Source organism: Oxyura jamaicensis, chromosome 14 (genome assembly GCF_011077185.1).
Source record: "Oxyura jamaicensis isolate SHBP4307 breed ruddy duck chromosome 14, BPBGC_Ojam_1.0, whole genome shotgun sequence".
NCBI lineage: Eukaryota > Metazoa > Chordata > Aves > Anseriformes > Anatidae > Oxyura > Oxyura jamaicensis.
In genome coordinates this window covers 620,399-643,650 of record NC_048906.1, presented here as the reverse complement: position 1 = coordinate 643,650, position 23,252 = coordinate 620,399, and the positions used below count along the sequence as shown (strand labels likewise).

The window sequence follows — 23,252 nt, the reverse complement described above, 5'->3', positions numbered from 1 at the left end:
AGCTGCCTCCCGCCGGGCCCGCCGCGCAGCCCCGAGCCGCCCCCGCCGCCCGCCGGCGGCCCCGAGGCGGTGCCCGGCGTGGCGGGGCTGCGCAACCACGGCAACACCTGCTTCATGAACGCCATCCTGCAGTGCCTCAGCAACACCGAGCTCTTCGCCGAGTTCCTGGCGCTCGAGCAGTTCCGCGGCCCCGCCGAGGCCGGCCCGCCGCCGCCCGCGCCCGGCGAGGTGACGGAGCAGCTGGCGCAGCTCGTGCGGGCGCTCTGGACGCTGGAGTACACCCCGCAGCACAGCCGCGACTTCAAGGTGAGCCCCGCCGCCGGGGCCTCCCGGCACGGCCCGGCCCGGCCCGGCCGCGGCTCCGCTCGCTGTCGGCCGTGCCCGCCCCGGGCTCTGCGAGCTGCGCTCGGGGCCTCCAGCGGCGGGGGCCTCGCTGCGTGGGCACCGCGTGGCCGCGGGGTGCGAAGGCGTCGCCTCCCGGCGCTGTGCCCGCGGAGCTGCCAGCCGGCCCCGGGCCCCTCACTGGCGGGGCTGCTTCGCAGCATCTTGCTCCACTGCTGCGTTCAGGCTCCCGTGTGCCTGTCCCGCGGTCAGCAGGTCGGTGTCCCCCGGTGTCAGTGCTATGGGACGTTTTCCTCCACGCTGCTTGGGGTGCTGCAACCCGCTTGGGCATTCAGAGGGGCAGGGCACTCATGGGGTGCAGATGTGGGGTTCCTTGAGCAGCAGAGAGCCCGGACCCGCGTGCGGGTGCCAGCTAAGTGACGGCACCGTGTGTCCCCGCGGCTGGTCGGGGCGGCCAATGCTCACCTCCTCACCCACAGCGGGAGCACTGGGCAGGGTGCTGCCAGCACGCTCAGCACTGATGGCGTTGGAAGCCAGCTAATGGCTCTGCCGCTAATTGCCTGGCAGAGGTGCCCGTTTTGCTGTTTCATACCTCCATTGTGCCATGCTAGAAGTTGCAGCTAACTCCTGTGGCGGTGCTGGGTCCGGGAGCACCGGCCGAGCAGAACAGGGCAGCTGCTGGAGGATCTGCCGCCTGCGGGGCCGCGGCCCTGAGCCCCGCGCTCACCCCTCGTGCCCGAGTGCCCTGCACAGCGAAGCCACGCGGTGCCCGGCGGGGGCAGAGCAGGGTGCCCTGCTCCAGGCCTGCAGCGCGGTCTGTGCGCCTGTGGTTTAGCTGTACCCTGCAGTGCCTTTGGGAGAAACGAGACCCAACTGTTGTGAAAACGCTCTGGGCCTGCCTTGCTTCTGGAAGCCACGCAGGATTGTTCAGCTTTACCATGAGGGGCTCCCTGGCACGGCCATTGGCTGCGGGCAGGAGTGGGTGTGGGCGCCGTGATGGGCGTGGGGGCAAGGGCCATGTGCAGACCCTCGCAGCTGGAGAGCGGCCGCCAGCCCCGCGGCTGCCGGGGGCCTGCCCTGCCGTGATTTTCCTGACACTGGCAAAAAGTGTGGGTTCCTCCGGAGTAATAAGAAGAAAAAAGCTTGAAGGCGTCTTTTGGCAGCACAGCTGATAAAGGGGAAAGCAGACCAGCTCTTAGGCCAAGAAACTCTTTGTGCAAGCCCAAGGTAGAGGCGCTCAGATAAGAGAGGCAGAAAGAGGAAGGGAAACAGATACCTAGATTAAATTAAGGCCATGTTCCAAGCTTTGTTTTTTTTTCTAGTGGAACTTTCTTTGCCTGTTGGCCGCCGTCACTAACGGTAAGTGAGTGCTTTTCTACTCCTTGTTGATGTAGCTGGAGCCCATCAATCTTCTACCTGCCAGGCCCTGGGAGGCTTTAAAAAGCATCTTGCTGGGGGGGATCTTGTGCAAGCAGGTCTTGCCCAGGGCCGTGCAGTATCAACAGGCCTGAGTCCTGCGCGAGGTGACTTGATCATCGTGTCAGGTGCTCGGCTGTTTCTGCGCAGGGGTCAATTACTTTCACTAGTCAATTAATGCCTCTGAAGACGGTCAGGTAGCCTGAACCTGCTATTAGATGCCGTGTTCTTAATTAAAAATTTCTTCAGCAGCAGATTTGCACGGTTAATTTAAATGTATAAACAAGAGGCTCGTATTTGAGAAAGGTGAAGATTGGTGTTTTCACTCCGGAAACTTTTTTGTTGTTTGCTTTTAAATGGTGAAGAGTGTTTTCAGGCCAGTCGTTTGGTACTTTCACTCCAATAGTAGGAGTTATTGGCAGTAATATGTATTTGGTCCTTGAGAAGCTCTTTACCCAGCGTGCTAAGAAAGCAGTCTGTGATGTTACTTTTTTCTTTTTGTTTTCCTCTTTTGGTGCCGAGTATAATTGGGTAAAGGCAGTCCTTCAGTCCTAAATACTTATCTGCAGGTGCTAAGCATGTGTTGGGGTACAGGATAACACTTTCCCTCTTGCTCAGTCTTACATCCATAGGCTTTTTTCTTGGGGCGCTTTTCTAAGAGAAGGCCTCTCTGTGTCCTTGTGGACAGGGACCTTGGAGGAGGTGATCTCTAGATGCTCGTTACCCTTAGCTGTATATTTCTTGGTAGTTTTCAAAGCATTTCTCCTTTTTTAGGTTGGTCTTTGAGAAAATATCCATCCTACAGACTCATGAATCACGAAGTCCTGCTAGAAACAAGGACAATGCGATTAAAACAAGCGGTCCGTGCAGCTGCGGGGCAAGAGGTCGCCTTGCGGAGAGGTGGAGGTCTTGCTGGCAGCTGGTGCCCCGTCTTCGGGCAGACCTCCCCGGAGCGTGGGGCGCTCTGCCAGCTCCTGCATCTCAAACCTCACGTTTCTCTCTGCCCTGTCACTTGGAGCATTTCTGAAGTCTGACTTTTTGTTTCTCACCTTTGAGGTGTTGGCAGCTGTTTTGACTTTTTAATGGTATTTTTTTCCTTCCTAAGGCGCAGATCGCATCAGCACAGGGTGCTCTGCAGGCTATTTGCAAGGCTGTGCCGTGGACAGGGCAGGAAGGGAGCCTCTGGAAGCAGTCTGCCTGCGCTCCAAGTGGAGCTGTGCCCACCGCTCCTGCTGCGCCGGGCGGGCACCGGGGCTGGCTGCCGCTTTCCCCCAACAGCTCAGTCGTTTTTATTTTCCTGCCTAAACAGAGCTGCTGCTTTCATAACTAGGGCCAATATCGCAGCTCGTGCTTCCTCTTTGCCCTTTGTGATGGGGTGACAATAGCAGCAAACATCCATTGTGTCAGCAGTAGCTGTGCTTCGGGCTTGTTTTTTCGCAGGAGCTGTCCCTGTCTCCCCGCAAAGTTCCCGGGAGCTCAGCTGTGCGGACAGAGTGCCCTTTGTGACGGGGAGCCGGCCTGCGGCACTCGGAGGTGCTGGTGGGGCCTTAACTGGGGAGGAGTTTTATTTAAACTAATTGGGTTTTAAAAATCCGCTACGCTTACCCGGATCCTCTCCCTTTGTCCTTCTCGGAGTTCTGATCTGTGGACGGTGAAGTTATTTTTTGTTTGGAGGCTTTCTTCCTCGCTAGGCTAGCTGCACGCTGGAGGGTCTCGGTGTTTAACGAGGCCCTTTGGATGCTTGAACTGTACCAGTTTGTTTTTGTCCTGCGAGATGAAGTCTGCCTTGTTTTTGTGACTTGTGTGTTCAGCAAATGCAGTAGTCGTAAGGGCTTGATTGAGCTGGATTATCAGAATTAGATGTGCACCCAAAACAAATCCCTGCTACTAGAGCAGAGATTACTGTGTCGAGGTAATACTGCTGTTTCGTTTTTGTTTTTTTTTTTCTTAACTCTGTTACTGGTTATATTTAATAGCAGTGTGTAGCTGAGTTTCACAGTGCTCATGTTTCAGAAGAGCTCTTGGTGTAAAGGCTGAAGTTGGGACAAGCAACCATCAGCTGTGTTGATCGCTTCTTTGGGAATTATTAAAGAAAAAACAAAACCAAAAACCAACAACCTCCTCTGAATTGCGAAGCGACTGCTGGGAAGCATCGACGTGCCCAGTGTTCCTGCCTGGCTGGGAGGCACGGTGGGGTGCGAAGCGTGCCCGCGACCAGCGCCACTCTTCTCTCTTGCTGCAGGCCGGCGCTGAGCTGGCTCGCTCAGCTTATCTTCTGCACATTCAGCCTCATCCAGCTGAGGTATTCTGGAGGGAGGCAGTGGCCTTCCCGAGTGTGTGTGACTGCTCTTCCTCTATCAGGAAAAGCCAGATTTGTCTGACGCTCGCCAAGGTCTGAGCGCTTGCTCTCGGAGTGCTTCCCAGGGCTTGACCTGCGTGCACTTGGTGTCCTGGCAGATCGTCTTCTCTCCGGTGGTTCGCCTTGTCCCCTCAGACTCGGGACTCAGTACAGCTTTTGGTATGGCTTTCCGGCAGAACTGAGCACAAAGGCCCGGTGCTGTGCCAGTCAGCAGGCTGCTAACTGCACGTGCTGTGGTGCTCTTGCCTTTTTGTTTTCCATTGTATTTTTATTGCTCTTCCCCTGATGTTTCCTTCCCTTTCCTCCCAGCTGTGCCCTGTTCTCCTGCAGGCATCGCCCATCGGTCCCTCCAGCCACGGCCCCCTTGCTCCTGCTCCGTGCCCGCTGCCGTTGCCCTGTGTCCCCGTGCAGCTGGCGGTGGCCGTGGTTGGTGCTGGGCACCGGAGCCCCCGCTGCGGGCTGCAGGTCGCAGGGCAGAGCTGGAGGGCCGTGCTGCCCGTGGCGTGGTGCGAGCGGCGCTTCAGCCGTTTGCTTCCCCCAGGGCGGGTATCTCACCTTGGAGAGGGGCAGTCGCTGTGTGAGAGCGCAGGGACTCAGATGAACGCTTTGTGAGGTGTCTGCTGTAAAAGTTGCCCAAGCACAAAGCAGACTGTGGGATTAAACAAAAAAACAAAGCCACCAAATCTCTGCCTGAGCCTAACTTGGTGATGTTCAGTAAAAGATAAATAATAGGCTCTCTTTCCTGCTCACGTGTGTCATTGTTTCAGGACTGTAATGAGCTGGTTCCATCTGTTTGTGCACAAAAACCTTTCCACAGCTGCTTCCTACCAGGAGCACGCTGGAAAACAGCAGACTGACATTTTTCCTTTGGTTGTCTTTGTTAGCTGGAAGAGTAACAGCAGCAAAGGAGAGGCCAGGAGTTCAGCTATGTTTGGCTTTATTTATTGCATCTATTTAGAGCAATAGATGATTAAACTTTCAGTGGGCTGATAAAAATGATAATGCATCTTTGCCGTAAATCTGCTTTATGGATGCACAGGGACTTGTTTGGTTGTAGGGTGCTTGCATTAGGGGGTCAGATACATGCACGCGATCAATAGGAAATTACAATCTTTTTCCCCCAGTTCTCTCTTCCAGCAGTGCTGCCTCCGGTCAGGGTGCCTGCGCTGGTGTGTTTGTGGGAAGGGAAGGGAAGACCTCGTCCCCTCGCCCACTTAGGGCTGCACTGAGGTGTTCCGCCATGGGGTGGTGGTGGGAAGGGAGCCCCCAGACCGCGCGGGCTCCTGGCGTCCTGCAGCCCCCGGGGTGTGGGGGCAGAGCGGGCTGCACGCGGCGCCCGAGCCCCCGGCTCGCGGGGGGCTTGCCGGTGGCTTTCTCAGGTAGCTCAGTTGTTGGGGTCGGCTCCTTCGTCCCAGCGCACCGTGCGTTCTGTAGCACTTCTGTTCTCTGCCGCGTGCTGTGGCTGTCCGCACCGCGCTCGTCTCTGCCGGCTTTGTCGCGGCTCCGTGCGGGGCGCTGGGAGGGAGGCGCGTAGCGTCTCACGGGGCGGCGGAGGCAGCGGTGACAATAATGACAATAATCACAGCCCACTTGTCACAGCCACGGCAAGGAAGCGTGAGTAACGCTGGGAACACGCGGCTATTGCTGGAGTGTTTTTGTAGCATAGCCTCTTGTGAGGAAATTGCATCTGATATTTTGTAGTGCTTCCTGAACCGCTTCCAGCGCTGTGTGATCCGTCTCCACAGGCAGCTCTTTATCCCTGGCGCACGCGGGCTGCGAGGAGGAGACCCGGTGCCGCTGGGCAGGAGCAGTGCGGGCGCAGCCCGGGCGGGTCTCGCGGCTCGCTGTGGGACCAGGCGTCAGCAGGAGCTGCAGCGGCCTGTGGGGTCTGGGCGAGTGGTGTGCTGGTGGCACCGCAAGGAGGGCCGTAAGAAATCCTCGCTGGGATTCCCGAGCTCCTTGGTTATGCCTGCTTCCACGCAGAAAGCCCCCCCACGCCTCCCTTTTTACCTGAAATACCAGATTCGCTTCCTTCTGGCAACACCGAGGACCCTTTTATCTTCAGCTCCGTCTAGACGAGGACTCGGCGCAGTGGGAGCACCCGTTAGCTGACTTCCCTGAAACAAACCAGAGCAGGCACGGCAGCCGGCTCTTGGCACGTCGGGTGCCGGCCTCCCCGCTGGCCTGGTGGCACTGTGCGTTACATCGCGGCGCGGGGAAGGGGCAAGAGCAGAAGCTGTGCTGGCTGGTCTGCTGGAGCACCTCTTCCTCGTCCCTCTGCGGTCACCTCGCCGCGAGGAGCGTGATCCATGGCGCCCGACACGCGGCTTGGCAGATGGTGGCTGGCTGGCTGATTTTCTGTTCGGAAACTTATGTGGGGTTTCAAAGCTAAATTTAAATTTTCAGAAGTTTTACATTGAACAAGGATGATGCTTGCACGGGAAGTTTGTGCAGTTGTCCTGAATTCTTCCCTGTACCCTTGGGTGCTGTGAATGGATCAGCTTGCCTTCCTCGCGAAGCACGTCTTGGATATTCTAGACGCTGAGAGCACCCGTGGTACGGGCTGGTGAGCCGTCGGCCAGCAGGGCCACGAGGCTGCAGCTCCTGGTGTTACTCCGGAGCGGCGGTAACTGGTCACTCCTAGTGCAGCTGAGCTGGGTTTCTCTAGGTCATTGCAATCTCGTCCTGGTGTTTTTTGGTGGGCAAATGTCTGGCGTTCAGGCATCAGACCAGGATCTGCAGGGACGTTAACTGTATTTTCGTGGTTTAGTGTTTAATATTGTAAACTGGTGCAACACAAATAAGCTTTCCGCTGATGGACAGCAAGAGGTATAAATAAGGCCAGCACATGAAGAGGATTAAGGTCCTTTCTTTTAGATTATGTTTTGTCCTCCCCCCATAGATCTTGTTTTGCTTAACTGGAGCTTGGGGTGGAGAAGGCTTTGTTCTCCTTTAACCTCTGAGTCCCTGCAGGCTTCCTTCCCCCTCTGATCTGGCTTGCAGCAGCACCCCGAGCTCCTGTTGGTCGAGCACCGAGCGGTGGGGTGCTGGGCCGCAGCTCTCTGTGGCAGAGGTGGGCATTCACTGCGGACGGCTTGCTTGTCTCAGACTGTGTTTGCATGGCTTAGTCGGGAGGGTGCTGGTCCCTGTGCCCGCGAGGGTGGAGAATCTGCTGCCAGAAGGCATTCACATACGTAACGCGAGCAGGTTATTTCTGTTTTCCGTTATTTTGCTGCCTTGAGGCAGGTGGGCAGATCAGAGGACAGACAATATATGTCTGTTGATCCTTCCCTGCCTTTCTCATTGTCCTCCCTCCTGGTGACCCCGTTTTTACAGGGATGAAGCGAGCAGCCCAACCTTGTTTCTGAGATCTGTTGCGAAGCAGCAGGGGTCTGATAACGCAGGCGTGCAGCGCGCGCGGTGCTGCTGGGGCACAGGGCTGCTGCTGCCTCCTTGCGCTGCCCCTGCCCCGCGGTCTCGTCCCGCTGAGCTCTGCCTTGCCCCGCCGGGCCAGCCCCGTGGCAGCGTTGCCTGCCTCCCGCGGGCACAGGCAGCTGCTGCGGGACCAACGGGAACGTGGTGGTGGTGGTGGCTGAGCCCGGTTCTCCCGAAGAGGCCGGGTATCTATGGGCTGACTGTGGGAGCGTGGGGTGCCTGACCGTAACCGTGCGTTAGCTGTGTCCTGCCTGCCCCCTGAGCAAACAGCCTGCAGCCTGCTGCCTCCTTGAGCAAGCAGAAAAAGCTGGTTCTTTTCTGCAGTGGTGCCTGCTGCTTGGCTGGTAACTCACCAGGACCGACCCACCGTGCACCACGCGGCGTTACTCCGGAGAGCGTTTGTGCCAGGGTGCTGAACGCAGGCGTTGCTGCCTGGTTCCTGTCCTGCGGGGCGTGCAGAGCCGGCTGCCCCAGCGCCGTGGGAAGGGTGGAAGTGAGATCAGAGAGCTGGGGCGGAGACGACAAACACCTCCTGATGCTGGTTGCTTCTGGGGAAAGATGCAGCAGGGGCCTTCCTTAGGAAGGGGGCGCGTGTGGCCCAGCTGGGGGCTCAGTGCAAATGTCACTGTTAGGGCAGGTGTCCCCAGAGCTGCAAGGGTAAGCCTGTGGAAGTGCACGTTTGTGTTGCTGGTGAACTTCAAGACCCTCCCATTCATGTCCAGAAGAAAAACAGGTTGGATCAAATCCCTTGGGTGTGCTGGTGTCCTCCTGAGATGGCTTTTCTGGAAATTCAAGTGTAAATTACATGTGTTCCCCAGGCTCTTAAAGTGTATCCGGAGTAGTACGAGTTGTCTTTACCACGTGCTATCTCTGTTCCTCCGCAGAACATCGTGTCCAAGAACGCTATGCAGTACCGTGGGAATGCCCAGCACGATGCACAGGAGTTTCTGCTCTGGCTTCTAGACAGAGTCCACGAAGATCTGAACAACGTAGTGAAATACAGTGGCATGCCTCCCCTCAAGGTAAGGAATTTTGCTGTGCGCCAGCGTGGGAGAGCAGCTATCGCTTTGCATACAGTCTTTCTTTTAAAAATAAATCTGCCTATTGGCTCCCTGACTCCGGTATGCGAAGGGAACAAAAGCTTGGGTTAGCATAGTTTGTTTCTGGCCTGTGAATGTAACTAGGTGTTTCGTTAGTCCCTGGCAAGGGCTCCCTGATGCAGCCCTCTGTGAACGCTGCGTGCTGCTTTGCAAAGGCTGGGAAGCCTCGCAGGGGAGCTGCCAGGTGCCTCATCTGGGGCGAGATCCCTGCCCATCCTCGGCTGTGCCGCGTTCCCGCGTAACCTCCTACATGCCAGGGAGCACTCGATGCTTAAAAACTGTGGCGCTGTCCTGGTGTTCCTGGTCAAGGAGAGCGCAAATTTGGCTAGGAGCACTGGAGCCATCTGGTGCCCACCTACACGCTTGGCTATGCTTCTGGGCTTTATTCTTTTCTTTTAGCCACCGCTGGAGGATGATGTGCTGCTTGAGGGACCAGCCTTTCCCATCAGTAGTACTTTCGTGCAGGAACTCTTTCAAGCCCAGTACAGGTATGATATGTTATAACTTTTGAGGCACTATTGCACATACTGGTGACCCGAGTGTAACCACCCTGCCACTAGCTCCCAGTCCAGTTGAGGCTGGAGTCATATTAACTGCTACTTCTGAATTTTTCTGAATAAATTTTGAACTAAGATCTTGCACCAGAGGGGAGAGAGTGTTTGACTACCTCAAATTTGGTATATTATTTGAAAACCTACAGTATGTGCCACCTTTCCACTGCCCTGACCCTTCCTGAAAGCAAGCCAGTGCTTAAGGGGGCAAAGGCCCAGGACAGCTAGGTGCTGTGAGGCTTCCCCTGCCTGCTTGGAGGCAGGAGCCAGTAGCAAGACCTGGAGATGCCTGGAGGCTGCTGGGGAGCTGCAGGTCCCAGGCATCTTGCAGAGTTCTTGTTATCTGGTGCTTGGGAACCCTGAGTTGAATCCTTCCTTGTCCCGTCAGGGTATTTCCTGTGTGTTTCTCAGACTTCTGGGAAGTGAGCTTTCTAACTTCAGAACTACTGCAGGAAAACAACCTCATTTCCAGTGTTCCTCGATAGCTTGTATCTGTGCTGCTACGGGCACTTTCATTGCCAGCTGTTCCCCCAGTGTTGGCTAGGGTTTCCTTTGCAAAGGAGAAACCTTAAGCCCTGGTGCAAAGCCAGCACAAGGTGCAGGTTGATTCTGAATGAGGGACGTGTTGTTTGGGGCTTTTCCCTTCTGAATAAGAGAACTCTGTTCCTGCAGTACTGACTGTCCCCATCTCTTCCCCTCTCTTCAAAGAGAAAACCCTTTCAGGTCTTTCACATCGGAGCTGCTATTGGTGAATTATTAATCTCACAGTGATGCTAATTAAAGGCCAAATTCAGCGTCTCAAGCAAAGTCTTTTCCTGGCATGCCACGTAAAGAACTTTGAGACTAATTGCTTTGAAAGGATCTAGACATCCAGAGCCCCTCACGTACCGTGGCTGTGTCTATTGCACCTCTGTGCAGAGCCACTTCATAGGGAGGAAGAATAGTGTGAGGGCAGCCAGGCCGACACACAGGCAGTAATTTGTGACGTGATCGTTTACCCACTCCTGATGAAATGATGTATAACTGTCCTTTTGTTGGTGTTGTAACAGGTCCTCTCTGACGTGCCCTCATTGCCAGAAGCAGAGCAACACTTTTGACCCTTTTCTCTGCATCTCCCTGCCAATTCCCTTGCCGCACACCCGGTATGTAATTATGCCTCGGATAGTGTTGGCTGTTTCCAATGTTGTCAGAGTTGTGTAATTTGGTATCGAAGCAAAAGAGATGTCAGCAAAATCTCTGTTTTAAAAGTCTCTTAAAAAATACATGGGCCTATATGGTACTTAAATCTTTGATTTGCAGGTAAATTGGAAAATCGAGCCTTTTACTTGTTTCTCCACCCCTACCCTTCCAAAAAACTCCTAGCATTAACTTGTGAGGGGGAAGCTATCTTTGATTCGGGGAACCAAAATATTTTGCTTAATTTATAGCATGCTGAAATTAAAAATGGGAGAAGGATGAAACTTTTTTATTTTTTATTTTTCACTTTTATGGGAAACATCTCTGATCACTTTGATTTTTAAAAGCGAAGTTAAAAGCTCTCCTGCAAAATGTTTTAATTTTGAAATACAGCTGTTGCCAATCAAGAAAAAGGGGAAAAAAGTATAGGTAAAAAGTTCAGAGCAGACATCACAAGATGCTTATTTATGTAGCGGGTAGTAGAGCTGTGCAGCTCCTTCACCTGATGCTGTGTGTGCAGAAAATTCGTGTGGGTTCAAGAAGCAGTGGGACAAGGTAATGGAAGTACTAACCATGAAGATGTCAGGTTTGGTTCGAAGTTCCTGCTCCACCCCTAAGTGAAGGCTGAGTGGGCTTTCCAGGGAAAGCATTTCTTGTAGGCCAGCTGCCCTGCTGTTGAAGGTTAGCATTACTTATGCTGCTGGTGGAGGCGGGACCTCATTTAGAGACAACCTGGAGATCTGTCCTGGTGGTCGCAGCAGCTCTCTTTGAACGTTCCAAGGTACTGCTTTGAACGGACCTGCATTACAGTGCACTTGCTGGACAATTAGATTGTCTTGCTATAGAGAGTTTTATTTTTAACTCTGGGATTTTTTTTCAAGAACGCTTTCTGGTTGTAGGAAAAAGCAACACCAGCCCATGTAGTAAGAGAAGTCTTTAGAAATCACACACGTGTGTCTGGCTGAGGCTGAGCACAGCTCTGGGTTGTCAGCAGCGCCCCGTAGCTCTCAGCACCCTGGGTGCCCCTGCTTCGGGTGGGCTCCGGGGCAGCGGCAGGAGCAATCCCCAGGCAGCGCCTCTGTGCTCCCCGCAGGCCGCTCTACATCACCGTGGTGTACCAGGGGAAGTGCTCCCACTGCATGCGCATCGGCGTGGCCGTGCCCATCGCCGGCACCGTGGCCAGGCTGCGGGAGGCGGTCTCGTCGGAGACCAAGATACCCACGGAGCAGGTAAGGGCTGCTCTCTTTGCCGGGACCCCCGGTGCTGAAGGAGGGCAGTGCTGAGGCTTTCAGCCCGTGTGAGCAGTGTTGGACCTGTAGGAATTGCGGTTATGTCCCTATCTGAATGGGGGAGCAGGGTGGTGATGATCTGAGACACACTTTTCCCTGTGCATTGACCCCGTGAAAGCTAGCGATGCGAGGACGGCCGCCTGTGCTGTCTGTGCTGTTCTTCTGCCCGATGCCCTGCGATTCCCACGCGTGGGCAGTGAGAGAACTGTCAGGCAGCTGTGGAACAGGCACGACAATTCCTCCATAGGAGGAGTTCCAAGAAAGCTGTCAGATCCACCAAAACCTGCTTCTGTCACCCCGGCTCCAAGGTCACGGCCGCCCTTTTTGCGGCTCCTCGTGCCGGCTGGCAGCACGGTGCTTTGAGGAATGCCATCCCGTAGCGGGCAGCCCCAGCCGAGGCGTGGGGCAGCTTGGCGGGACCAGGGCAGGTGGTATCAGGGGTTCTGCTTTGCTTCTGCTGGCTCTAGATCGTGCTGACGGAGATGTACTACGACGGGTTTCATCGCTCCTTCTGCGACACTGACGATCTGGACACAATTCATGAAAGTGACTCCATTTTTGCCTTTGAGACCCCGGAGATATTTAGGCCCGAGGGTATCCTTAGTCAGAGAGGTAAGTGGATAACTGCTTCGTGCCCACCCAGGTGATCAGACGAGGCTTGGTTTTGTAAGCAGATGTACTTGGTAATGAAAGTGCCACAGGTAGACGATGCCCTGGTGTATTGATTTCAGCTCTGACTTTGTCCAGCCTCATTCCAGCAGACTCAATTCCCTCACTCCCTCAGCTAGGAGGCTGTCAAGAAGTGATGTACGTGACTTTCTTCCTCTTCCTAGCTCTCATTCTTCAGGCCAGGCTGGCTTCATCTGAAATCTGTTGTTAGGCTTGCTTTAAATGTCTGATAGGGACCAGACCAAGCCACCAAAATCGTGTTATTTAAAATCAGATTGCTAGTGATGAATAAACACTCTCAGGAATGAGGAAACACTTTCTCTGTTAAAGCTCAAGAAATTCAGCTTTTCAGTGCCTCCCTCTCAGAAGGGAGTAATTGCATCCTGGGTAGACAGAGGGTAATCAAAGGCAAATTTCATTATTGGAAGTAACAAGGAGGGTGTCTGTCACTTTAGCTTTTCATGCAGTCAGACACGATATGAGTATTTGCACAAATTACTGTGAAAAATCAGTTAGTTGAGCATTACATAACATGTATTTCTGTAAAGAAGTAGGCACCATGGAAAGTAATTGCTCACTGAAGTCTTTGTGCAAGGCTAACAAAAACGGTCAGTCTCACTTCCATGCTGGCCTGCTCCTCGAGGCCCGAGGAAGGCTTCCGGAGGGGGACATATATTGTAAATAATGGAACAAAGCATCCTGTTCTCCTAATGTTTCAGGATTACATGTGAACAATAACCTGAATAACTTGAAATATGGCACTGAGCACTCCCGAACAATATCCTACTCTCAAGGAACAGTGAAGTCTGGAAAACTGGAACAGTCTTCTACTAGACAAGCAGCAAACGACAAGATTGTCTTGCTGGTGTGTAACAGAGCGTGCACTGGACAGCAGAGCAAAAGGTGACTGGCAGCTCCATGGCCAGACTTACGGCTCTGGCTGCTTCCTTGGTGGGCCTGGGCTTTGCTCGCCATGTGGGGAAAATGCGGGGCGCGGGAGGGACGGCTTGTGTGCGCGCTCCTCTGATCGCCTCAAACGCTATTCCTTTCTCTAGGTTTGGCTTGCCCTTTGTGTTGCACCTGGAAAAAACAATTGCTTGGGATATTCTGCAGAAGGAAATTCTGGAGAAGATGCAGTATTTTCTGCGGCCTGCAGCCTGCTTGCAGGTGAGGCAAACGATGTGGCTGCTTTGAGACTTCCAGCGCCGTGATGAACTAAATGGGGAGGCAGGCTACCTGCAGCAATGAACGTGCTGCGCCGATGCCTTCCCATATTTCTTAGTGCAGTAGTGTCCAAGTCTGATGTGCTTTTGTCTGCTATTTGCTGAACATTACAGGTAAGAGGAGGCTGATTAGGTGAAGGAATTACATGCTTCTCTTCCTTCCTTACCCCCGAAAGGTACTCAAGAAGTCAGTGCTGCTGCGTGCGCTGGAAGTGGTGCTTGCTGCCAAGTTTGCCTGGTGGCTGATGAGTGTGTGTCTGGGAGTTCCCTCTGAGCAGTGGGGTGCAGAGCAGCACCTTGTCTGGTTGCTGCCGAGGAGGTTTTCTCTTTTGTAAAACACGTGCTAGGATAAACTGCCTGTGCTGTGAGCAGGTGACTTGGATTTGAGCCATTCAGATGGCTTCTGCTGTCTTGCTGCAGGTTTGCCCATTCAGCTTGCGAGTGGTCAGTGTTGTGGGCATAACGTACCTGCTACCTCAGGAGGAGCGGCCCCTCTGCCATCCAACAGTGGAAAGGTAGGCGGGAGGGACCGGTCGCTCGGGGGCTGGGGATGCAGCCACAGGGAGAGGGACAGTCCCGGCATGGATGTGTGGCCTGGGAGCCGGGGAATGACGGCGTGTGCTCAAGAAGTTGTCAGGATTGCTCAGTGGTGTGTCATGCCGTCTGGAACCTGTCCTTGCAAACAGAAGAGTTCTCCCCTACCTCCCTTCATCTTTTTTTTTTTTTTTTGGTGGTTATTCTTTAGAAGCTTTTGTAGGTGCCTCTTCTGTAAATAAGTACTCGCTCTGTAAATAGATAGATGTTTAAGTAAATGCAGCTCTTTGCCAGTTTTTTTGCTGTATGAATTCCTTTTCTGCTTTCCAAACTTGATCTGGGTGGCAGTGGGGGAAGGTGAGGGGCTAAAGGAGATAAGTTATGTGCATGTGAAAGAGAACATAGGCTGCAGATTCCAAGGTGGGCTAACTTCTGTCTGCTCCTTTCTCCAGGGCATTGAAGTCATGTGGACAGGGGGGAACCGCTCACGTGAAGTTAGTCGTAGAATGGGACAAAGAAACTAAAGATTAGTAAGTATGGAGTAGGAAGCCTTAAGGGGAATTCATGTTGACAGCCTTGCTTGCAGCCAGCTTGGCACTGTGAGCTGTGCACCCAGCACACGAGACCTCAGCCTGCGCCCTGTGTGCTGGCTGCTGCCTGCGGGACCCGGCAGGGGCTGTGCACGCTGAACGTGCTCTGACCTGGAGCCCTCTGCTCTGCAGCTCGGATTCTGTGTTACACAGCAGGTGTCTCACCTGTAGCTGCTTCCCTCACCAACTACATTCACGTGAGACCTGTGGGCAGTGAGCTGCTGCCGAGATAAGCTGTAACGGGTGCTGCTGAAGCTGCTCACGTCTGTGTTTGGTTGTGTTACTCTGGTGGGGTCTTGCCAGGCAGCTCTCGCTCATGGATAATGAGACAAATGCAGGAAAGAGCTGCTAGATTTGCTTCTATCTTTATATTATTGGCTCAGCAGCAGCGTGGGGAGCAGGTGGCCGTGCTGGTAAATGTGTTGTGTCTCTGATGCAGCTTGTTCGTGAATACAGAAGATGAATATATTCCAGACTCTGAAAGCGTCCGCCAGCAGAGAGAGCTTCATCACCAACCTCAGACCTGCACTTTATCTCAGTGTTTCCAACTGTACACCAAAGAGGAACAGGTAGGGACATGGCTGTATGGCAGCCCTGACTCTGAAGGTCTGGTTGGTCCGTTTGCTGCTGGAATCCCATGCTCAGCAGAGCAGCTGCGTTCTGCAGGCACTGATGTGTTGAGGCAGGAGAATAAATTTGTTAACGCAGCACTGGTTACCGGTCCTGCTAGCAGAGTTCTGTGGTGGGAAGCTGTGGGCAGTACTGCTTCCCCTCCAGTCCCCGATGTTAATTTTGAAGATCAGAGGAGCAAGTTCCTGTGTTTCCCCCTGTGAAACAGCAGTGCCTTATCTGTACAGGATGAAGGATTAGAACAGCGTTGCATCTTTGTGGCAATGTGCTGCTCTGTCGTGGAGCAGTCGGGTGCTCCCAAGCCTGAGCTGGGCAGCAGAGGGCTCGAGGCAGCCTGTGCTGAGCAGGGAGCTGCTGGGCGGTCACACAGGGACAAGGGCTCCAGAAGTGTGGCTGCACTTCTCCAGCTCGGTTCTCGGTGCAAGGAGGTGGAAGAGGCAGGAGCAATGATGCGCCACAGGGCGGGCTAGAGCTGGGTCTGATCTGGCCCTCGCCTGGAACACGCGAGTGGTCTGTGCCTCTTTGCCAGAGGTCTCTAATCTGCTGTAAAAAGGGATGGTCCCAGGTGTGGACTGTGGACTTGTGATTGAGCTTTAATAATTTTGGAGCCTCTCTTGTTGCTTCTTTCAGAGGTGAGAGAAAAGCTGTCTGACAGCTTACAGCTCTGGCTTCTGACTTTTCTGAGCACGGGGTTCTGGATGGAAGCGCTTGTCCTGTTTGGCTTTGAAAAGATGCCTTCTTGGTGGAGAGTGAAAAGCTCCACTGTTAACTCTGTGCTACCAGGACATGGGGAGAAAGAGGGGTCTTAGAGGTGTCGGAGACGAAACTTTAAGTATATCTGTAATCCTGTTCGGATTCCTTCTTTGCTGCTGGTGTTCCTGTAAGGATGCTTTTACTCAGGCTGCCAAGCCTGCTGGCTTTTTCCTCTTTTTTTTTCTGCCTTTCTAAGGGACGGGGGGGTTGAAAGATGGAAATAGTTTCTCTGCATAGCAGCACGAGCTGAATTCTGTCTTGCAGTGGGAGGTGCCTCTGCCGTGAGGCCCCCCTCTCTTGCCTTGTTTGCTGTTTTGAAAGGCATCTCTGGGAGCCCCGTGTTGCTAATGAGCTTGATGAATGCTGGAGGTAGATGAGGCGCGTGTCAGTGCCCGCACTGCACCTTGGGCAGCAGAGCAGTGGTGGTGAAGAGCTGCCTTGGAACCAGGAAACTAACATGCACTCCTGCCTCTTCTTGTAGCTTGCCCCAGATGATGCATGGCGATGCCCACACTGCAAGCAGCTGCAGCAGGGCAGCATCACACTGAGCCTCTGGACCTTACCTGATGTTCTCATCATACATCTCAAAAGGTTTAGACAGGTAAGACTGTCTGTGGGGATGCTGGACGAGGAGCGACCTGATGAGAGCGTCTCTTCAGCAGCAGCTGTTCTGTCGGACGCATCTCTACTGGGTTGTAGTTTTCCCAAGCACGGTGGCCTCGCTGCTGCTGCAGCTCATGTTGTCCTCCACTTACACAGGAAGGAGACCGAAGGATGAAGCTCCAAAACATGGTTAAATTCCCCCTGAGTGGCTTGGACATGACTCCTCACGTTGTAAAACGCAGTCAGAGCAGCTGGAGTCTGCCATCTCACTGGTCACCCTGGAGGCGACCTTACGGTCTTGGAAGGGATCCTGAGGACTACATCTACGACCTGTACGCAGTCTGCAATCATCATGGCAACATGCAAGGGGGACACTATACAGGCAAGTATTCTGCAATGTCACGTCTGTTAGATCCTTTCAGAAATAAAACAGTTCTATTTTCTATTGTCTGTAGTTTTTTCCTCTCTCTTGACAAAAGGACCTAACCCAGTTCAGAAGGGCTGGCTATGTAATATTGGACGGGGAACTTTTATGACTCTGAGAAATGAAACAATGCCTGTTGACCCCAAATGTCCTGCTCTGTTCCTTTCTCCATTTTTTACCATGCATGTAATGTCACCAGCCTTTCGTGTTTCAAAAATGTTCTTTCCCACCACTGTAGTTGCCAGAGTCTGTTATACATCAGAAATGTTTGCACAGTGCCTGTGTGTGGAGCTTGAATTCTCTTTGAATTCTCTTTGCACCTTTTGGCAGCTCCCAGAGCAGCCAGAGGTAGGCTGAGTTGTTTGGTGGTTCTTAGTATCTGCACATTTTCGCTCAGCCCAGAAAACATGCATCTGGTGTTGCCCTCTGGGCTGCATCCTCCTGTGGGGACTCCATCAGGAGACTCACTGGTGGAGGCAGGCCCTCCACGAATAACAGAATGTGGAGTGAATGGGGCCACCCCAAATAGCGCTCTGTTCTGAGCAGCGATGCTGAACAAAGAAAATGCTGAGCTGCGAGCTGTTCGTTGTATTCTGGTTGTCTCAGGCTTCCTTCTTGCTAGTCAGACTGGAAGAGGATGTGTTGCCTGAATAAATCTGTTCTTTCATTCTCCTCTGAGTTTATTGTAGCAGATAAAGTCATGTTCAACTTATCATGCAGGAAACGTGATAGTAGGAGTGAGGAAAGTCTAATGGTAATGTTTCTCTCAGCATATTGCAAAAACTCGGTTGATGGCCAGTGGTACTGCTTTGATGACAGTGATGTTCAGCAGCTTCCTGAAAATGAAGTCTGCAAGCAGACAGCATATATTCTTTTCTACCAGAGACGCACAGCAATCCCATCGTGGTCTGCTAACAGCTCTGTGGCAGGTAAGCCCTGTTGGCTTTGTCAGGGAGTGGACATAGTTTTTGTCCTGCATGAGGAATTTTCGGCCCGCCTCTGCTTACAGCACAGCCCTCTGTCCCAGAGCTCACAGTGAGCTTGTCTCAGAGTCCTCTGCTACACAGGGGAGACCATGGGAAATTTCCCACCTATTCTGCTTCTGCTGCCCATCCTGATGTACCACAGGCTAGTTGTGGCAAAGAAGCTGTGGCGATGGGGGAGCCCCCTCCAGCGCCACGTGTTCAGAGCCAGGACGTAGCCGTAGGGCTGGTTCATTCCCCCACCAGTGCAGTTGGTCTCAGGTAAGCGGCCAGCAGCTGAACGTGTTGGTTGTGAATCTGGGGTGAGCTGTGGGCAGGTACAGGCTTGATGACTTGTCTTTGTAGATAAGAGGAGTTGGAGGGTGTGTTTGTGGCAGCTTAAGGACTGGCCTCCACCTCTTGTGCTGTTGCACTGAGGCACTGATTCTTCTGATTCACAGCATACTGGGACAAGTGTGATTGTCTCTGTTGCTTATGACCCTAACTGCATACAGAAGTTTATTTCTATGTTATCTGGATGCTGTGGCTATGTGAGGCAGCCCCAGACTCGGTGTCTGAAGCTGGTGCAGTACATACCTGGCCCTGTGGCCTTCCCAGAGGTTCACGTGCTCTGCAGCTCTGTGCTGCTGGTCTGATGCCTCTGCCTGATTCCTTGCAGGGTCCACAAGCTCCTCGCTCTGCGAGCACTGGGTCAGCCGTCTTCCTGGTAGCAAGCAGCCCAGCATTGCTTCAGCAGCATCGTCGCGGCGCACGTCTCTGGCTTCGCTCTCCGAATCGGTGGAGCTGACCGGGGAGAGGAGTGAAGATGATGGTGTGTATTAACGATGCAGTGCATGGGGGAAACTGGGTAAAAAATATTTTCTCAGGCACTAACTTGTCAGTTACAAGGTCCCTACCAGGACAGCTGCAAATGAAGTAGTTAGGGTGCACAGTTTCTCTAGCAGCCGGGGGAGGCAGGCACTGTGTCAGTAGGAGCACAGGTGGGCTTTTCTCTGGTGTGAAATGATGGGCAGGAACCTTAAGGAGCCTTTCAAGGAAAGAAAATATTGTCAACTAAACCTCTCAATCAAGTATTTTGTGTTTTTATTTTCTCTGGGTTTCACTGCAGCACCTTTGCAGGGAGGCTGACGTACTCCTACTGCTTGGTATAGGCACTAATAGTCTGCTGCCCTGCTGTATCTCCTGCGTAACTCCCACTGTGGAGTTGAGAAGATAGGCAAACTTTTTGTTGAATTCCTTGTTCAGCTTTTATGCAAGGAATGGTGCCTGTGGTGCAGGCGAGCCCTCTGACTCTTGTTGGGAAATGGCACCTGTGGATGGGTGGGATAAACTGTCTGCAGGCTTGGCTTTCATACTGATGATGTTGCTTTCTCTCTAGGAGGATTTTCAACTCGGCCCTTCGTAAGAAGTGTCCAGCGTCAGAGCTTGTCATCTCGATCTTCTGTCACCAGCCCACTGGCAGTGAGTGAGAACGGTGTCAGGCCCTCGTGGTCGCTCTCTGCAAAGCTGCAGTTACGCTCCAACTCCCCATCGCGCTTCTCTGGAGATTCCCCAGTACACACCTCTGCTTCCACCCTGGAGAAGATTGGGGAGGCTGCTGATGATAAAGTCTCCACCTCTTGCTTTGGCAGCTTGAGGAACCTTTCTAGCAGCTACTTGGAACCCTGCGATGGCAGCCGCCGAGAGCACAGGACGGCTCGCAGAGCCCCCCTGGCTGTCATGGAAGGGGCGTTCAGGGAAGAGTCTGTTGTAAGGACATCTAGCTCAGACCTTTCAGATGGGCTTGGCAAAAGCTCTGTGCAGCCAGACAAGAATCACCCTGCTTTGGACCCTTTTGATAACAACAATCAAATTGCCTTTGTTGATCAGAGTGATTCTGTGGATAGCTCTCCAGTCAAGGAGGTGAAAGCCTCCAGTGGGACGGGACTGGCTCCAGAGAAGGCAGATGGAACCCTTAAGAAGGCTCACAGTTCCAAGGGAGCTTCTGAAACAGACAAAAGCTTGAGGAAGGGAAGGACAGTCCTATCTACCCAAGAGACCAAAGTCTCTCACTCTTCTCCTCCTCCCCCTAAGGGTTCCCAGAAGGTTTCCCGGTCTAGGAGTAAGACTGACTCCTCCAGGGCCAGTGGGCGACATGGGTCTCCTGCTCCCACTCAGGCTAGGAAGGACCATAGCACCAAGCCCGTTGAGGTGGCTATCTCATCAGCTCAGCAGAAGCAAAAGTCAGGTTCTTCTCCCTCTTCCACAGCTGCCAAGAAAGCCACATCAGGCTCATTGACTAAGGGCTCTTCTGTTGGGAAGAGCCGGACTTCAGACCGAAGCCTCAGCAGGGAGGGCTCTAAGATAAGCCTGGGCTCGGACAAAACGAGCGTTACCAGCAGTTCAAGAACGAGCTCCCCACGGATAAGCCACTCCAGGAGTGACAGCAGGGCAGTAGACAGCAAGCACGTGAGGAGTTCCTCCATGGCCAACCTGCGGTCTCCAAATGTTGGCATGCGTTCTGGTTTGAAGAGGGACAGCAAATCAGAAGAGAAGGGATTGTCCTTCTTCAAGTCTGCCTTAAGGCAGAAGGAGACCCGGAGGTCAGCAGACCTGGGAAAGACCACGATGCTCTCAAAAAAGGCAGCGGGTGGCAGTTCCAAGTCAGTCAGCAAAAACGTGCTGGAGGACAAGTCTGAGAAAGGTGGTGTCCCACCAGCCTCCCAAACCAATGCCAATGTTACTGCAAAAGAAAAGCTCGTCCCAAAAGATGCCGCACCCAACAAACATTCTCTGCTCTCCAGTCGCAAGTCCAAGTCTTCCCAGCTAGATCCCGGAGCCCAGTCTCCTCCTTCCAGTGGCAAGCAGGCTGCTGACAAGCCACTGAAAAAGTTACCTTCCAGCATGCAGGTGTCCGTACGGCCTTCTCTGGAACCTCAGTGAAATGCTGCAATCCAGGTGTCTTTTCTGCTGAGAAGCTAATTTATTCTGAGCTCTTGTTTTTTGTTCATGTGCCTAATGTATGTTTTGAGGAGAAGTTAACTGCGAGTTGTTAAAGCGCCTTTTGATTCTGCCATCAAACCAAATAGCCACAGGCAGCCAGCACCGATGCAAGTAGTCCATCTGGAGTCATTGTTGAACCCGATGCAGCTGTCCCATAGCACTTGTGCAGGAGTCTCTTCATAGAAAATGCAACAACTTTCTTCAGACTCAAGGTCTGAGGTCTGAAACCCAGTTGTACTGACACTAGTGTGCTTCGTAGAGCTGTGAACTGATGTTCCTTTGGTCTCGTTCTGAGCAGGCTGTGTCTGCACTGGCCTTGTTCTGAGCTGTGGAGGATGCGAAGGAAACTGGACAGGAGAGCCTCCTGCTGCTTACGCGCTCTCTCGACCCGCTCTCCCTGCTCCCTTCCATTTTCTAGCTTTCTTAAGGGCAATATCTCAACACTAATGTTGTTTCTCAGGTATATACTCAGCCAGTATAGGAGGGACTAGCATTAGTGGATGGACAGGAAGGTACCTGTGTGTCTGTGCGTACGCGTGTCTTTGTAATAGATTTCATATTTGCATTCCAACAGCGGAAAGATTTTTCCATAAAATGTTATCTGCATTTTTTGTTGCTCTGTCTGTGAAGAGTGTTACTCTGTCCATACCTAAGGCGACCTCTAGCCCGTTCTCTTTAATTGCTTTCTCTCTTCTGAAGCACTATACTCAGCAACAGAAGTCACTAAGCAGCAGCTGGTTGCCAGCCTGTTCTGTGAAAGTGCGAGGTGGCTTGTTGGTGCCCTAGGAGGTGGCTGTCCTTGTGCGCCCGAGCAGCGGCGGTGCTGGTAGGACCCCCGCCCAAACCCCTGGGCAGCAGCGTTTTCTGATGTGCTCAGACGCTTAACTGTGGTGGTGTGGAGTTAGCATCCGGTACTTAGAGGCGTAGTGCTTAGCTAAGCCAAGTGTCGTCCTGCCTTCTCTAAGCGAGCCTCCTCATGGGGCTTGGAGGGGCTGCACCCCAGAGCCGTGCCGGGGTTGCTGCCCTGCTCCTCCCCAGCACGCTCCTCGTGTTCCCCGCGGTCTGCCCGCTGCGCGTCTCTTCCTGCAGCGGTCCTGTCCTCGTCTGGGTGTTGGTCTGTCAGGGCTAAAGCACTACATCTAGCGGCGTCCTTGTTTACATGCCCTTCTCCAAGGGGAGACTCCTCAAGCTCTTTTGGATTCCTCTCTGAAGGTGGATTCCTCAAGTTCTTTTGTATACTCGTAGTGTAATTTTTTTTAAATTTCATCATATTTTATTAATGCTCTGCATATCTTTTCTGTACAGCAGCAGCCTGTCCTGTGGCTCGTGGCATGCAGCAGCTGGGCAGTGTGCTGTGCACGCTTGTCTTTTGGAGAGGCCTTTGCCTGCCGCCCAGTCTCACCCAGTGAAGCTCCTCTGGGCTCAGCCTGCAGACAGCCCTGCTCGTACGTCTCTCCCGTCACTGTAGCGGTGCCCTCAGAGCAGTTGCTTGCAGCTAGCCTGTTCCACCTCCGCTCTTAGTTGGCGACCCTACAGGAAGCCTTGCCCCAGGCTGCCCGGGCACGTTGCTGCTCCTTGGGTTTGTTCTCGGCTCACCGCTCCTGCACCGGGCTTTGGAGAGAAGCGTGTCTTGGGGCAGCTGCTGCCTGGTGCGCAGGCGGTGGGTGCGGAGCTGACCCGGGGAGCCGCGGGGTCTGTGTCTGCAGCACAGCCCTTGGCCTGTGCTGGCTGAGCCCGGCAGTACCTGCCTTCCTGTGCCCCAGAGGCAATGCCAGTGGCCTGCGTGTCTTTACAGTGTGTTGGACTCTGTGCCCTGGACTATGTTTTTAAGCCTGAGCGTGACCATCTTCTTGATCCGTTTCTTCTCCCACGCATTGTTGTTACCTTCTCGTTCAATGCAGCAACAAGAAGCAAAGGTGGTATTGCTTGCTTCTTAAGTGTACAACTTGGGTTATTCTTGGATTATTTTTTGTTATGTCCAGCAGAGCAGAGGAGACTTGCTTGGCATTTTGGTACTTAAATTTCTCCCTGAAATGCCGATGTTTAAGATCTTGCACCGTGTTGGCTCTCCTCTTGTAACAACTCTTCTAGCAAGAATGTAATTCCGGTAGCTGTTGCTAACTTGGTTTGATATCTTTTAATAGACACAACCTAGTTTTCTGTGCGTTTCACCATTGGATGTTTGTGAAAGGC

The 23,252-nt window shown here is 53.3% G+C and overlaps 1 protein-coding gene across 1 annotated transcript in view; it reads left to right on the top strand.

Annotated features, from left to right (window-relative positions):
- Nucleotides 1–23,252, top strand: part of USP31 (ubiquitin specific peptidase 31) — a 24,042-nt gene extending 790 nt beyond the window's left edge. The window contains exons 2-17 of the mRNA XM_035339797.1: nt 3–306; nt 8,437–8,574; nt 9,052–9,140; nt 10,253–10,345; nt 11,473–11,608; nt 12,136–12,280; nt 13,057–13,240; nt 13,393–13,504; nt 13,981–14,075; nt 14,547–14,624; nt 15,124–15,253; nt 16,549–16,668; nt 16,827–17,052; nt 17,865–18,023; nt 18,736–18,888; nt 19,456–23,252. Of these exons, the coding sequence (XP_035195688.1) occupies nt 3–306; nt 8,437–8,574; nt 9,052–9,140; nt 10,253–10,345; nt 11,473–11,608; nt 12,136–12,280; nt 13,057–13,240; nt 13,393–13,504; nt 13,981–14,075; nt 14,547–14,624; nt 15,124–15,253; nt 16,549–16,668; nt 16,827–17,052; nt 17,865–18,023; nt 18,736–18,888; nt 19,456–20,999 (3,706 nt within the window). The 3' untranslated portion in view covers nt 21,000–23,252. The remainder of the gene's footprint in view (nt 1–2; nt 307–8,436; nt 8,575–9,051; nt 9,141–10,252; nt 10,346–11,472; nt 11,609–12,135; nt 12,281–13,056; nt 13,241–13,392; nt 13,505–13,980; nt 14,076–14,546; nt 14,625–15,123; nt 15,254–16,548; nt 16,669–16,826; nt 17,053–17,864; nt 18,024–18,735; nt 18,889–19,455) is intronic.